A 12,530-nucleotide genomic window follows, 5' to 3' on the forward strand; every position below is an offset into this window, starting at 1 on the left:
AAAGTCTTTGTTTTCATTGATTGAGGAGACGATTTTTGCTCCTAGACTTCCATAAACATTGACTGGCATCTAAATGTTTAGGATTTGCCAATCTGGCGGCCGGGCCCTGGCTGTACTACAAATGGTGAGGTCAAGGCTGGGACAAAATTAGATATGCCTTCCTTGAAATAGGGTTAAGATTATATATTGTTATAAGCATTCAGATAAACTTCACTTGCTATCTAAAGGATTAAGGAACTAGGCCTGACAATAGAAGCTGGTGCACTTTGGTGAACACATCAAAACATTTTCTAAATTTTTAGAAATTTTTTTTTCTTTCAGATCATGAGAAATGATGCCTATAGTTTTCTCTCCCACTGTCCCCCCACCCCACCACCACTTCCTGTAGGGTTCCTGTGCGTGATTTCAGTAACATAATGCTTGAATCAAATTTCAAGGGAAATGAGAATTTTTTTTTTAAGATACCCATCTAAAGAAAAGTTGCTTCCTTTTGTTTCCATCATATTCACGTTTTATTTTTTATTCATTTCCCTAGGATGAATTTCATCCTTTCATCGAAGCACTTCTGCCCCACGTCCGAGCCTTCGCCTACACATGGTTCAACCTGCAGGCCCGAAAACGAAAATACTTCAAAAAACATGAAAAGCGTATGTCAAAAGAAGAAGAGAGAGCCGTGAAGGATGAATTGCTAAGTGAAAAACCAGAGGTCAAGCAGAAGTGGGCATCTCGACTTCTGGCAAAGTTACGGAAAGATATTCGACCTGAGTATCGAGAGGATTTTGTTCTTACAGTTACAGGGAAAAAACCTCCATGTTGTGTTCTTTCCAACCCAGACCAGAAAGGCAAGATGCGAAGAATTGACTGCCTCCGCCAGGCAGATAAAGTCTGGAGGTTGGACCTTGTTATGGTGATTTTGTTTAAAGGTATTCCGCTGGAAAGTACTGATGGCGAGCGCCTTGTAAAGTCCCCACAATGCTCTAATCCAGGGCTCTGTGTCCAACCCCATCACATAGGGGTTTCTGTTAAGGAACTCGATTTATATTTGGCATACTTTGTGCATGCAGCAGGTAAGTGCGATGGTGAGAATTTCTTCCACTTTCTTGTGTGCTTTTCCTTTCTGATGGCCTCCGTCTATGCTGGATCATTCCTGAACTCCCCAAGTTGCAGGCCGCGTGCATAAAGGCCAGTGTGGTTTCAAAGATAAACCCAAGTCAGAATAGCCTGAAGCCCGTGTGTATGAGGTGCCACCTTCTTTCAGGTGGAAAAGCATAGCTTTGAGAGAATTCTCAGGAAGTACAGTGCTTTTGGTAAGTAGTATTTTCAGAGGCGTTCGTAATCAGATATGTGATATGTTTAAATCACATTTTTTGATGAGGGCTGAGAGAAGCCTCATGAAAACCTTTGTAATAAAGAGTGTATTTTAACTGGCAAGTGATTTGGTTAAAAAGCATTTAGTTTGGTATTGAGGCAATATTTTTAGTTGCTTTTCTGCTGGGAGTGTTTTTAATCTACTGGGGCCTCTTGAACTCCTTCCCAATTAAGAAGTTGGAGGTAAGATTACTATCAAATTGCTGATCATTTATGAAGGAAAAATAATCACATTAATATACAGATTTAGTAGCTTTGTATTTAGGAATTCTTAGTGTTGTCTCAGATAGCTAAGGGAAACCAACCAACTCTTTAAGTAATTGATGGAGAGGTTAATATTAAAAGTAACCGACCTGTATAGTGCATGAACACATAGAGAAATCGCTATTGATAATTGATGTAGTGAGTTGCTTTATTATAAAAATTTTTAATTGTTTCTTCAAGGTGTGTTTTATCTGTACATGGTTCAGTATTTAGAATAGCATTCAGGATAAAATTATCGAGGACTGGATAAAATAATGCACTTTTACTTTGTTCCTTTCGTCTTGCTTTAGACAAAAGGCTCATTGTGTTATGTGAAAGCTCAGGTCTTGTGTAACTTGTTGACTTTTTATATGTACATATCGGTCTTGCTAGATTACCTTCATGGCAGTTACTTGAGCCAGATGGAAGAAAGAAGGTTGTGGAATCCTACTAGTAGGTTGTTTTGGGGTTTATATGTTTATGTATTTTTTCCACAAAGGAGAGGGATGTTACCTGTCAAATAAACACTGCACTGTTTTAAAAAACATTTTTAGAATTAATTTAAAGAAGTCAGCTGGTAGCCTATTTTATATTGTTTTTCTCAGTATATGTTTTAGAAAGAGAACTTTTGTTATTTATCTGCCATTACATAAGAAACTGGAGAAATTAACTTTGCAAGCATGTCACATCATCATTTGCATTCTGTTGGCAGATGAGTATTTTAGAGGATGTAATCTATGTTTCAGATATTTGGGTTTTTGAAAATATATAGTTAATTATAATAATTGCCTGTTGCTTTAGCTTTGGGTAGCAAAAATGAAAAGGTAGCACCTGTCAAATGACCTCTAAACAGGAACAACTAGCCCTTCCTTAACCTATTTTTAACCCTATTGTTAATTTGTTTTGTCTATTGAAAAAGCAAAGTTAAAAATTTTCTTAATCTATTTGCATGTGTAAGTTCTGCAAGGTGCAAAAAAAAGTATGCGTGTTACAAGTGTTTTTAAGGAGCACTCTTTGCAATCTTGCGTTTCTCTTTTAGATATTTTAAAAAATATAATTGATAAATTATAACGAATAATTTATCAGCATAGAAACTTGAGGGTGCCAACAGATAATGCAGATCATGAAGTGTGCTTCCTTACGAGATAACATCAAAATGAAATAGCTGTGCAGTTTTTATCAGCATAAGCAATATATCCATTCTAAGTTTTTATTTAAACGTTTCCCTTAGATTTAAAGAAATGCAACCTTTGTAGCTATTCCCATTACATGTATTTTCTTTCGTTGTTTTTGGTTTGTTACTATGCTATTGCTTCCAATCCTTGAGCTAACACAGTTGTTGTTTGTTGCAATACCTGAAGGGTTTATGTTGGTAAAATGACATTTAGAAGGTTGCTTAGGGAGTCAGCATCCTTATTGCTTATGAAAGATTTATGGACAGCAACATGGATCAGACTACCTTTCGGTTTGGTTTTCCTGATGTATCCCAGAATCCTTTGTTGTGCCTGAATACCAGCCAAGTGTTTGGCCATTGGTTTTCACAGGACTGCAATAATGGCTACTTTTCTGTGCGCGAAACAGGAAGATTGTAAATGAAAATATTAAAGGCTTTTTTTCTGAAAATATTTCAAATTTGATTTAAGAGATTTAGAGACCTGTTATTTGTGGAAGGGAAGCTGCCAATACAAATATGAGGTAGATCGGTCAACTTACATACAACTGATTTGACAAGCATCTGTTATAATACTGAAGATTTGTAAACACTAAACAATGTTTTTACCTCCTTAAAAGTTTTGAGAACTTGCCAGTATTGGCAGGAGGCAGAGACTCTGAAACGTGCTTCAAGATACTTGCCAAAACCATTGTGGCCTTTTCACCTATAATATGTTTTTTCTCTCTCTTTCTTTTAAAATGTTGTATTTTTTTTTCTTCCAAAATGCCTTTTTTCCCCCTAGATGGCCACAGAAATTAGATCTTCTTTTCCTTCTAAAAATGTGTATAACTCTTGCTTCATGCATAGGCCTTTTCTTTGGTAGGAAGTTGAAACCTTAGAATATATATGTAAATACTGGAAGCAAATGCAGAATCAATCGTTTTTTAAAAGCAGAGGTGATTCATTTTAAGACTTATTGGGATGCTAAAATATAATACATACACTACATTCTAATTTTTTTCCTCTAAATCCAGTGGCATTAGAACTGTGTGAATTTTGTGGCTGATAAACAGTAACAAGTATAATTGGAGTGATTCTATAAGCCTGAGAATTTCATTTGTTAAAAGTATAAAAGAACAAAACCATTTTATGCCCTTGATTTGGTCTCTATTTGAGTAGCCCTTCCCATGTATCCTATGACAACTTGGAGATATTATGGTATTGTGGCAAATGCTTTTCTTTGTGGGTGTGTAACAGTAAAGCTAATTTATGACCAGTCTTTACCAGATGATCTGTATCAGAATCTACAATATACCCGGCACGTGGCAAGGTCACAATTTAAGTTGTTAAGGTCATAACCTTAGCCACCAGGCATTTGACCTTTTAGATAAAGTTAACCTTTGTTCATTAGTAGGCACTCAACCGAGAACTTTCTGCAGAGTTTTTTTTTTTTTTTTTTAAACTGCTTCTGTATAACTTCTGGTAATGTAATCAGATTCCAGAAAGATTCTCAGTCAAGTTAGTTAAATTTTGTAAGAGGTTAGACTTTTTAAGGGCTCATTTTTTGGATAGGGGTAGGTTGCTGTAGTTAGGGAATAGAATGACAGTGTCACAATTTATATTTGATAGTTACTACCTGCCATGGAGTAGACTGAAAGCTCTGGGGCAGCTGTGTGAAGACATTTAAATACTAAAATTAAACAAATGAATTTATGTTAAATTCAACTACTTTTTCAAACGATATTAGGTCCAAAAGCTAAATCGCAATGAGCCACCTTCACTTTTGCAGATGAGGAATTTTCTGAGATTGGAAGTATTTTTAGTGGTCTTAAAATTCACTTTGAAAGACTGATAAGTGATCAAAATTTGTCAGGTAATTGCTGTAATTGTTAATTAGCCAGTGACAAAGCGAGCTGTTATTGCCCTAATGGCAGTGTGAGCATTTACTAGTTTTGCAGAAAGTGAGCACTTTTGCACAGTAATCTTTTGGTACAATAGTTACTGATTGCTTTCATGACACCCCACTATGACGTTTACTTAATTTTGCTTGGACCAGGAATAGCAAAACTCCCGACACTCACTGAAAGAGCTATTTCAGTGTCTTGGAAGCTTGGTTCCTGTCCTGTAAACCTGTACAGCAGTATTACTGATTACCACATTACTTGTACCATATTGTTCACTTAATTATGCTGTCGTGAATGCTCATTTTAAATTATTTAGATTACTGCTAGTTTTGCTCTGATATGCTCCATTTTATTGTGTTTCAACCAAAAGAGAGCTACTCCCATTCAGGTGCATTTTAGTTTTATTTTGGCTTTGTGATTGCCATTCCTTCATATAGTAATAGAGAAAGCCGTGATATGCAGATAGACCAGATGGTCATGTTGACAGATTGAGAATTCACTTCCTACTGCTTCAGAGCAGGTGTAAGATTAGGAGTGTGTGTGTATGAGTATGAGTGCGTGTGTACTTCGTGTGCATGTGTGTGCACATCCAGGCTGCACACAGAGTGCTGTTTGAGCAATGGGAATGGTTCCTTTTTTTAAAAGCTAGTATTTTAAAATACAGTATGACTGTATCTATAAGGTTATCACTGCATATAGAATAATTATTGTAAAAATTTAAAAATGAATCATGTCAGATTGCTACAGTTTATAATCTTATGCCAAATTAATTATGATAATTTCTTAATTTTTAGGTACCTTACTGCATTAGTTTGCAGCAGTATTGCCACATTACCTGTACCATATATTTCATATCTAAAATACATTTAATATATTCTCTTAGCAGGTGTGTGTGTATGTGTGTTTATGTTCAAGTGTAGGACTATACATTATGTGATTAAACTTCTTCAGTACTATAATAAGCTCCCTTGTAGAAAGTTATTCACTTAGTTCAGTGATTTGCAATAATAAAATGTGTTTGGAAAAATAAGGAGTAAGACTAATATGCAATGATAGTTAAAATTAAAAGAGTAAGTATCACTCTATCTCAAATTCTAACTCTAACCTTAAACTAAAATCAAGGTAGATTTTGTGGCGATCCATCTACTGTAAATTATTGGTATATGCACACATTTTTAGAATTTTTTATCTTTTCAAAGGAGATAGCACTATCAATCAACAAACTTGAGGTAAATATGGCTTTTATATCATTGAGTGTTTTCTGTGTAACTTGAGGACAGTAACAATATCCTTTATCTAGAATGTAGTAACAAAATCCTTTCTCTAGAATGTAGTGAAAAAGATGGAAGTTCAGAAGGCATATAGGAATAGGGAGAAATAGTTGTTGTGGAATAAAAATTTGAATGGGAGTCAGTTCATTTATGGCTAAGAGGTTATGTTGGTAAGAAAATTTCCCAATGCTGCTGGCTTGGATTTGCCTTGTCTTCTTTTCCAACCAGTGATGAATAGCATTAATTTAAACGTATTTAAGGCCAGTGTGGGAGAAACCGCAGTCTTTGTTGTGGTCACTGCTGTACACAGTAGGACTGGGTGTTTCACTTGGTTAAGGCCTCAAGCTGCTTCCAGAGGACACAGAACAGCCTGCCGGGTTTTTAAATCTTGCACAGAAGCAGCAACAATTCTAATTGCTCACAAATGTCAATATAGATTATTAAAAACAATTTTGAGAGTTAGAATGAGAAGAAAAAACACAAAATACAGATTGAGTTTAGTGAATGGGCTAAACACTGATTTATTAGCATTTCAGCAATAATTTTCCCATGGTTATTTAGAGGTTAGAGCTTGCTTTTTAAATATATTATAAATTGTAAATCCTTAAAGGATGGGTAGGGGAAGGAAGAAGTCAGGTGAAGGAGGAAGAGAATGAATGAAGTCTGGCATGCTTTGCTAGGAGAAACATGAAACTGTGAACTTAATCACACATGGAGATGCTCTATAAGTGTTTTGGTTTAAGTAATGATTATAAAGGGATCTTGGGCAGTAAGATATCAAGTGGAGAATTTTATAATCTATCTTCCCACAATTTTTTTGCATAGCTTGTTTCAGACTAAGACACTATTTGGGGCTTTGGGAGTTTTTATTGAAGTTTTTAGAAAAAAAAGTTTCACAAAAATTCTTTTTAAGGGTTTAGGAGCCCAGTCCGAGACATTGTGGTACACATAAGCTCAGAAAAAGGGGTTATGGAGATGTTTATAATTTCTACTATTTTGCTTTTTAAGGTGGCAACTTTTTGGCTTTCTCCCACTAAGACAACTCTAAGATACACATTATTGATCCAAACTTTGGTGTCCCTAAACTTAACAGAATTCTGTAGTTGCTGCTTAGACAGAAACTACTTTTTCCTCTAAGTTTTCCCTCAGATATTAGAAAGCAATATCTTATGTTTTGTTATGATAATGCCAGAGTGTAAAAGCATATTTTATCTAATGGAATTAGTCCTCCCCTTAATGTTCTAGTTAAATAAACATGTCTTATGAGGCGAAGAATTAAGTCCAACAAATGACAAATTGCAGCAATTCTGTATCAGAAGATATTTTTGCTGTTCTGTTTGTAAAACAAGCTAAATAAGATAAAACTGAGAGAAAGAAGTTTATTTGTGTTATATATTTTGGTAAATCTTAGTCTTCTTTAAAATGTCAAACCCAGAAATGATTAGTATGATCATAATAACTGGAGATTGAAGTGGAATCACTTTAATGTTCTTTGGGAACTTTAAACTTACTTCTCTTCATGTCTTTCAAATACTTTCCTAGTGGTAGATATTTTGGACCTAGATCAATGGAGAGGAGACAAAAGGAGAAGGAAGGAAGAAAGGAAGAAAGAAAGGAAGGAAGAGAAATAACTTTTATTGAATGTCTGTTCTGCAGCAGGCACTTTACTAAGTTTTGCCATATATTGTAGCTTGCCTACCCTCCTTTCCCTCTTTCCTTCCTTCCTTACATCCACTCATAGCAGTATTATGAATAAGTTATACACTGTTCATTTGAACGCATGAGGACAGAGTCTCAGAGTGGCCATGTTACTTGTGCAGATCAAGATTCAGTGTTGGGGTCAAAAATCTGGAATGACTTATTCTTTCTTAGTTTTAGAATGTTGAATTTTAGTGAATAGATGCATTATGACATAGGTTTAAATTTTTTTGTGGTAAGATAAAGTCAGATTAATGGGTTCTAGATGCTTTTGGAAGCCTTTTTGAGTATTAAAGTAAACATTATTTTAAAAATCTAATTTGCATGTAATATTTTACTATGCAGACTTTTGTACATATGTTTATATACACAAGAAATGTGTATTTCTAACTTCCCTTAATGATTGGATTTTAAAATTTAAAATTTTCTTTCCTCCAAAAAGATTTTTTGGTTATGGCTTTGTGTATAATTATTTAAAAGAAAGCAAAAATTATGTTTGAGAAAATAATGGAATTTTACTCGTTTAGTATTTTTTTAAAAATTTAAAATAGAAAGAAAAACAATTGAAAATAGGGATGTTTCATCTTAATACCCTTAAAGGACTGAGCCTTATTTTTATCTCTTTAAACTTAGACAAGATTAGTTCTTAACGACTTCAGTGTAAAAACTCAAAGCCTCACTCAGCATGATTTTTATCATTGTAAATAGAAAAAGATGACCAGCAAATACAATTTATATTCTGCTAATTCATAATATACATATTAATCCTTCTCAGGTTTATTTTAAAAATAGGCTATTGAACTGAACTTACAGTGAGTAAAATAGAAATATAACTATTAATATTAAGAAATATTAATAAATCTCAGATGTAGTTAGGGTTGTAACTAGAAAGTTATGCTAGAAAGGGAAAACTGAGGCATGAGAATAAAAGTGATTAGACTAGAAACAAAAAAGGATTAGAATTAAAAAATAGAACTCATATCCTATTGTGCATTGTATCTAGTTCCATACTGCCTACCTTTTTATGCCTCTGATAAGTGTTTATGATGGTCCGAAATAACCTATGAGTTTCCAGACATAGACAGCTTTCAGAGCATATATATTCATATAAAATTTTTAATGGCTATTTTTAAAATGTTCTATGAGTTTAAAAAGTGAGGTGAAATTAAAACATTTAAAAATGAATGTGTACTATTTAAAAATTTGTATGAATATCTATGTAGCATCTGCCATTGTCAGGCTGTTGTCTTTGTTGCTATGGTTTGGTTGATTTTATTTCCTTTGGTAATTTTGCCAGCCCATGATTGGGTAGTGCATTGCATTCATGCTGTTGGAGAAGATGTATCTGTGGTGAGTCATATAGCTTGATCTCAGTGGTAATTTTTAGTAGGGTAATGTATTTGTCAGTGGGTAATAGGAACTGCAGTGTTACAATATCAATCTTCATTTAATTTTCAAAATTGGAGACATATTACTTAATATCAGAAATTCAGAATCATGTCTTCTGTGTTGATATGTGCTTGCCTCTTTCCCCTTCCCCTGTTGGAAGCATTTACAATTCTGTGTAGTTTAATCTTAAAGGGATTATTTAATTTTAAGTTCCTACATAAAATGAATATCGTACACATCGGATCCCATCATTGTCACTTTCAAATATTCCATTGCCTTTCAAAGGAACTGACATGACAAGTCCTTAGGTTGACAAATTCTCATCAACTTTTGTGAAAATGTTGGCTGCAGAAGGAGTAAAAGTCAAAGAGGGCCATAGACAGATGGATTTCAGTGTTGAGATGACATCGAGCCCTTCTTCGTGGCATTTTTTAACATTCCAAATGAATGAGGGATGGGGATGCTTAAAGAGCTTACTATAGAATGAGTAATGAAGATACTGTGTATCTGCACTTAAACCTCTGAAGCATACGATTAAACAGAGTTGTGTGGGCTCAGATACAATAGCAGATTAATAATGAAAATTTGTAATTTTCTTTTATGTTGAATGTAATTCATAAATAATATTACATATGAGAAATGTTGATGGCAAATTGTGTACCTAAGAATATATTTTCAACATTAAGTAATTGTGAGTTCACATTAAGTGGGTTACTAGCATTTGAGAGGAAGCAAGGATTTGAGATAAGAATTTGGCAAAAGCTTATTTGCATAAGAAATGTTTGTGTCTTTGCATGACTATGACAAGATTTTTGCATGAATGCATATCATATAAAAATGGCTAAGTTACTAAAGTTTCTGATGGATTAATTTAGTTGGCATTCCTCCTCCTCTTCTTTTAAATGGTAGAGGTTCTCTTTTGGAGAGTAGTTTCAAGTAACTTCTGAGAATGAAGTCTTTGTAGCGATGCTGTTGAACAGCGTAACTATTGTTGTACGTTTCTGTCAGGGAAAGATGGTCATTGCAATACTTTTATTGTATGGCCTCTTAATATGTGACAGAGACTTTTATTAAGAATTCGTTTTTTAAAATGTACTTTTAGAAGTCTCTGCCCTCCCCATGGCCAATCAATAGTTAAAAAAAGATTTCAGTGAACTTTTATTATTTTCTTAACTTATTCACTATGTACAAAAATCTTATTTTTAAAAAAGGTTTTGGAATTCATGTATTTCAGAGTTTCAGTAAAATGAAATGGGAATAAAAATTAACAAAAAAAGTGCCATCTCATTGGGCCCGGGATGTACATACATACAGTTAGTTCTTTGGAGAATGAGGGTATTGCAGTCTGAAATGTGAGCATTGAAGAAGTAATTGTTCTAAAGATATTTGCCCCTAGTCTCAGAAAAGACGACAGACATGCAAAATGGATAAATGTAATCCTTTGTACTTTTACCACCTACATTTTTAAACTACAGTGACTCTGATTTCTCTAGAAAGGTCAGAGGTTTCAGACAGAAAGCTTTGTAATTCTTCAAAGAAAGACATTTTCAATTTTGCTATATAAAGACTGATTATGCATAGCTTTTCACTTTATTTGCAATTGAATCTTGGAGGTGCCTGGGTGAGGTGGGCATGAGGAACAAGTGGAGCCATGGGGTGAGATAGCAGAATTGGAAGAAAACAGATAGATTGGAGAGGAACATAAATTCACATTTCTGGCTCTTTACTGCCAAGTCACCTAGTTTAGAAGTGACGACAGAGTAGTTTTAACAGTTCATTCTGCTTTGCAATAGAGCATTCTCTTACAAACTCTTTAAACACTTTGGGCAATTCAAGGAGTTTTCTTAGGATTGACTTTGTTGGATTTTCTAACTTGTAGGTATGGATTTATTTGGTTTTATGTGGATTTCTTTGTTTTTATATTTTTTTCTTTCTCCAAATTTTGGAGAATTTTTTATGTTGGGTGGTGGTGGTAGATGACTTTTGTTGTGGGATACTCCTGTTATTCAGGAAACAGAAGTTCTTCGAGAATTAGTAACTCACTAGAGGTCGCACCGATAGTTAAGTGGCAAAGCCAGCATTCAAGCCAAATCCCTCAGATTCCAGACTTGTGCTCTCAAACTACAATATTTAAATTATCTTTTCTTATACATTATTTTTTTAGCTCTTCATATAAATCTTAAATTTTACGTAGGGGAGATTTTATATTTGCCTTTATGGAAGTGAGGAAAGAGGTATTCAAGGTTACATGGTTAATAAATGGTTAGGATTAGTAACTAGGTCAGACCCTCCTGTGGCGTGTTTTTATCTCTCAGGCGTTCTCCAATATATTAGAATCTAAGCTCTGCTTCTGAATTTATGCATGGGGCAAAAAGTGTTCTCTGGAAGTACACAGTAATGCCAACAGCCATTGTTTTCTCTGAAGTTTAAAAAGTAGTGGGAAACTGGAGCTTTTTCTTTAGATTAGGTTGAGTTGCTGCCCTGAAGGAAACTGGGAGGCCCAAACCTTCATTTTTGCATTTGAGGAAACTAAGTCCATACATCCCAGGAGCTATGAAGATCAGAAATTCTTGTGTGAACTGGAGAGCAGTTGTAGCCTGTTACCACTTGTATCAGGGTGGATGTTCTTTGGTTGGTTTTGGCATAGCAGATCTATTTTGGTTACCTTTATCGACAGATTCTACCATGTGCTTGGCAGGTCAGTTCAGCAAACACGTTTTGAGCACTTACTACCTCTTAGACACTGCACTAGATTCCAAATACACAGAACTGAAGGAAATACTATGAGATGAGCTGATTCTATCCTTGATACAATTTTCTCAGAAATTAAGATTTTCAAGCTTTTGTAGTTTTTAAATTAGGGTCCTTCCTGTATGAAGTTTTAAATATTTGTAGAACCAGTTATTTATATTGCTTTTTAAATGGTAAAATTGGTGTATGTCAGGGAATTCTATCATTTGACTATATTTCTAGTAAGTGTTAAATTTTTTCTTGTATCAAAAATATCTGTGTAAATGTAAAGAAAATCCAAACAGACACAGAAAGAGGGTGCAGGTGCTTTCTATTATTTAATAGTTTACAACCATAGCATGTTTTCTCTAAAGAAAGCTGGTGGTACACAGAGAAGTTCTATTTCTCTTTTTTAAGGATATCCTTCTAGTAAAGCTGAAGTATAAAACAAATAGCGTTATAGGAAAACTAAACAGCAGGGGAATTAAGAGAGTGGAAAACAGAAACGAAGGGAAGGCCTTAGAGAACAGGCTGTAGTGAATTCATTTGGCAATTGGTAGTAGTGCCTGCAACACAGCCAAGTGCCAGTAGTGTAGCCACCTAAATTCCCTATTTTGCTCCTTCTTGGGAAAAAGTTAGCAATCTTGAGACTTTTACATTGAAGTGGATTTTAAATCCTCAGAGATCTCAAGCTGCTTTGACTTTTTTCTTCTTGTTAAAAGAAAACAGATACATATTATATTGAAACGGAAAGCATGTAAGGGGTCCTGTATG

The 12,530-nt window shown here is 34.5% G+C and overlaps 1 protein-coding gene across 3 annotated transcripts in view; it reads left to right on the top strand.

The window, feature by feature from the left end:
• Window positions 1-12,530, top strand: part of NFIA (nuclear factor I A) — a 544,742-nt gene that overhangs the window by 200,609 nt on the left and 331,603 nt on the right. For all 3 annotated transcript variants that reach the window (XM_069480076.1, XM_069480077.1, XM_069480078.1), the window contains exon 2: window positions 536-1,067. In XM_069480076.1, coding sequence (XP_069336177.1) covers window positions 536-1,067 — 532 coding nt within the window. The remainder of the gene's footprint in view (window positions 1-535; window positions 1,068-12,530) is intronic.

The sequence above is a fragment of the Eulemur rufifrons genome, chromosome 8 (genome assembly GCF_041146395.1).
Source record: "Eulemur rufifrons isolate Redbay chromosome 8, OSU_ERuf_1, whole genome shotgun sequence".
NCBI lineage: Eukaryota > Metazoa > Chordata > Mammalia > Primates > Lemuridae > Eulemur > Eulemur rufifrons.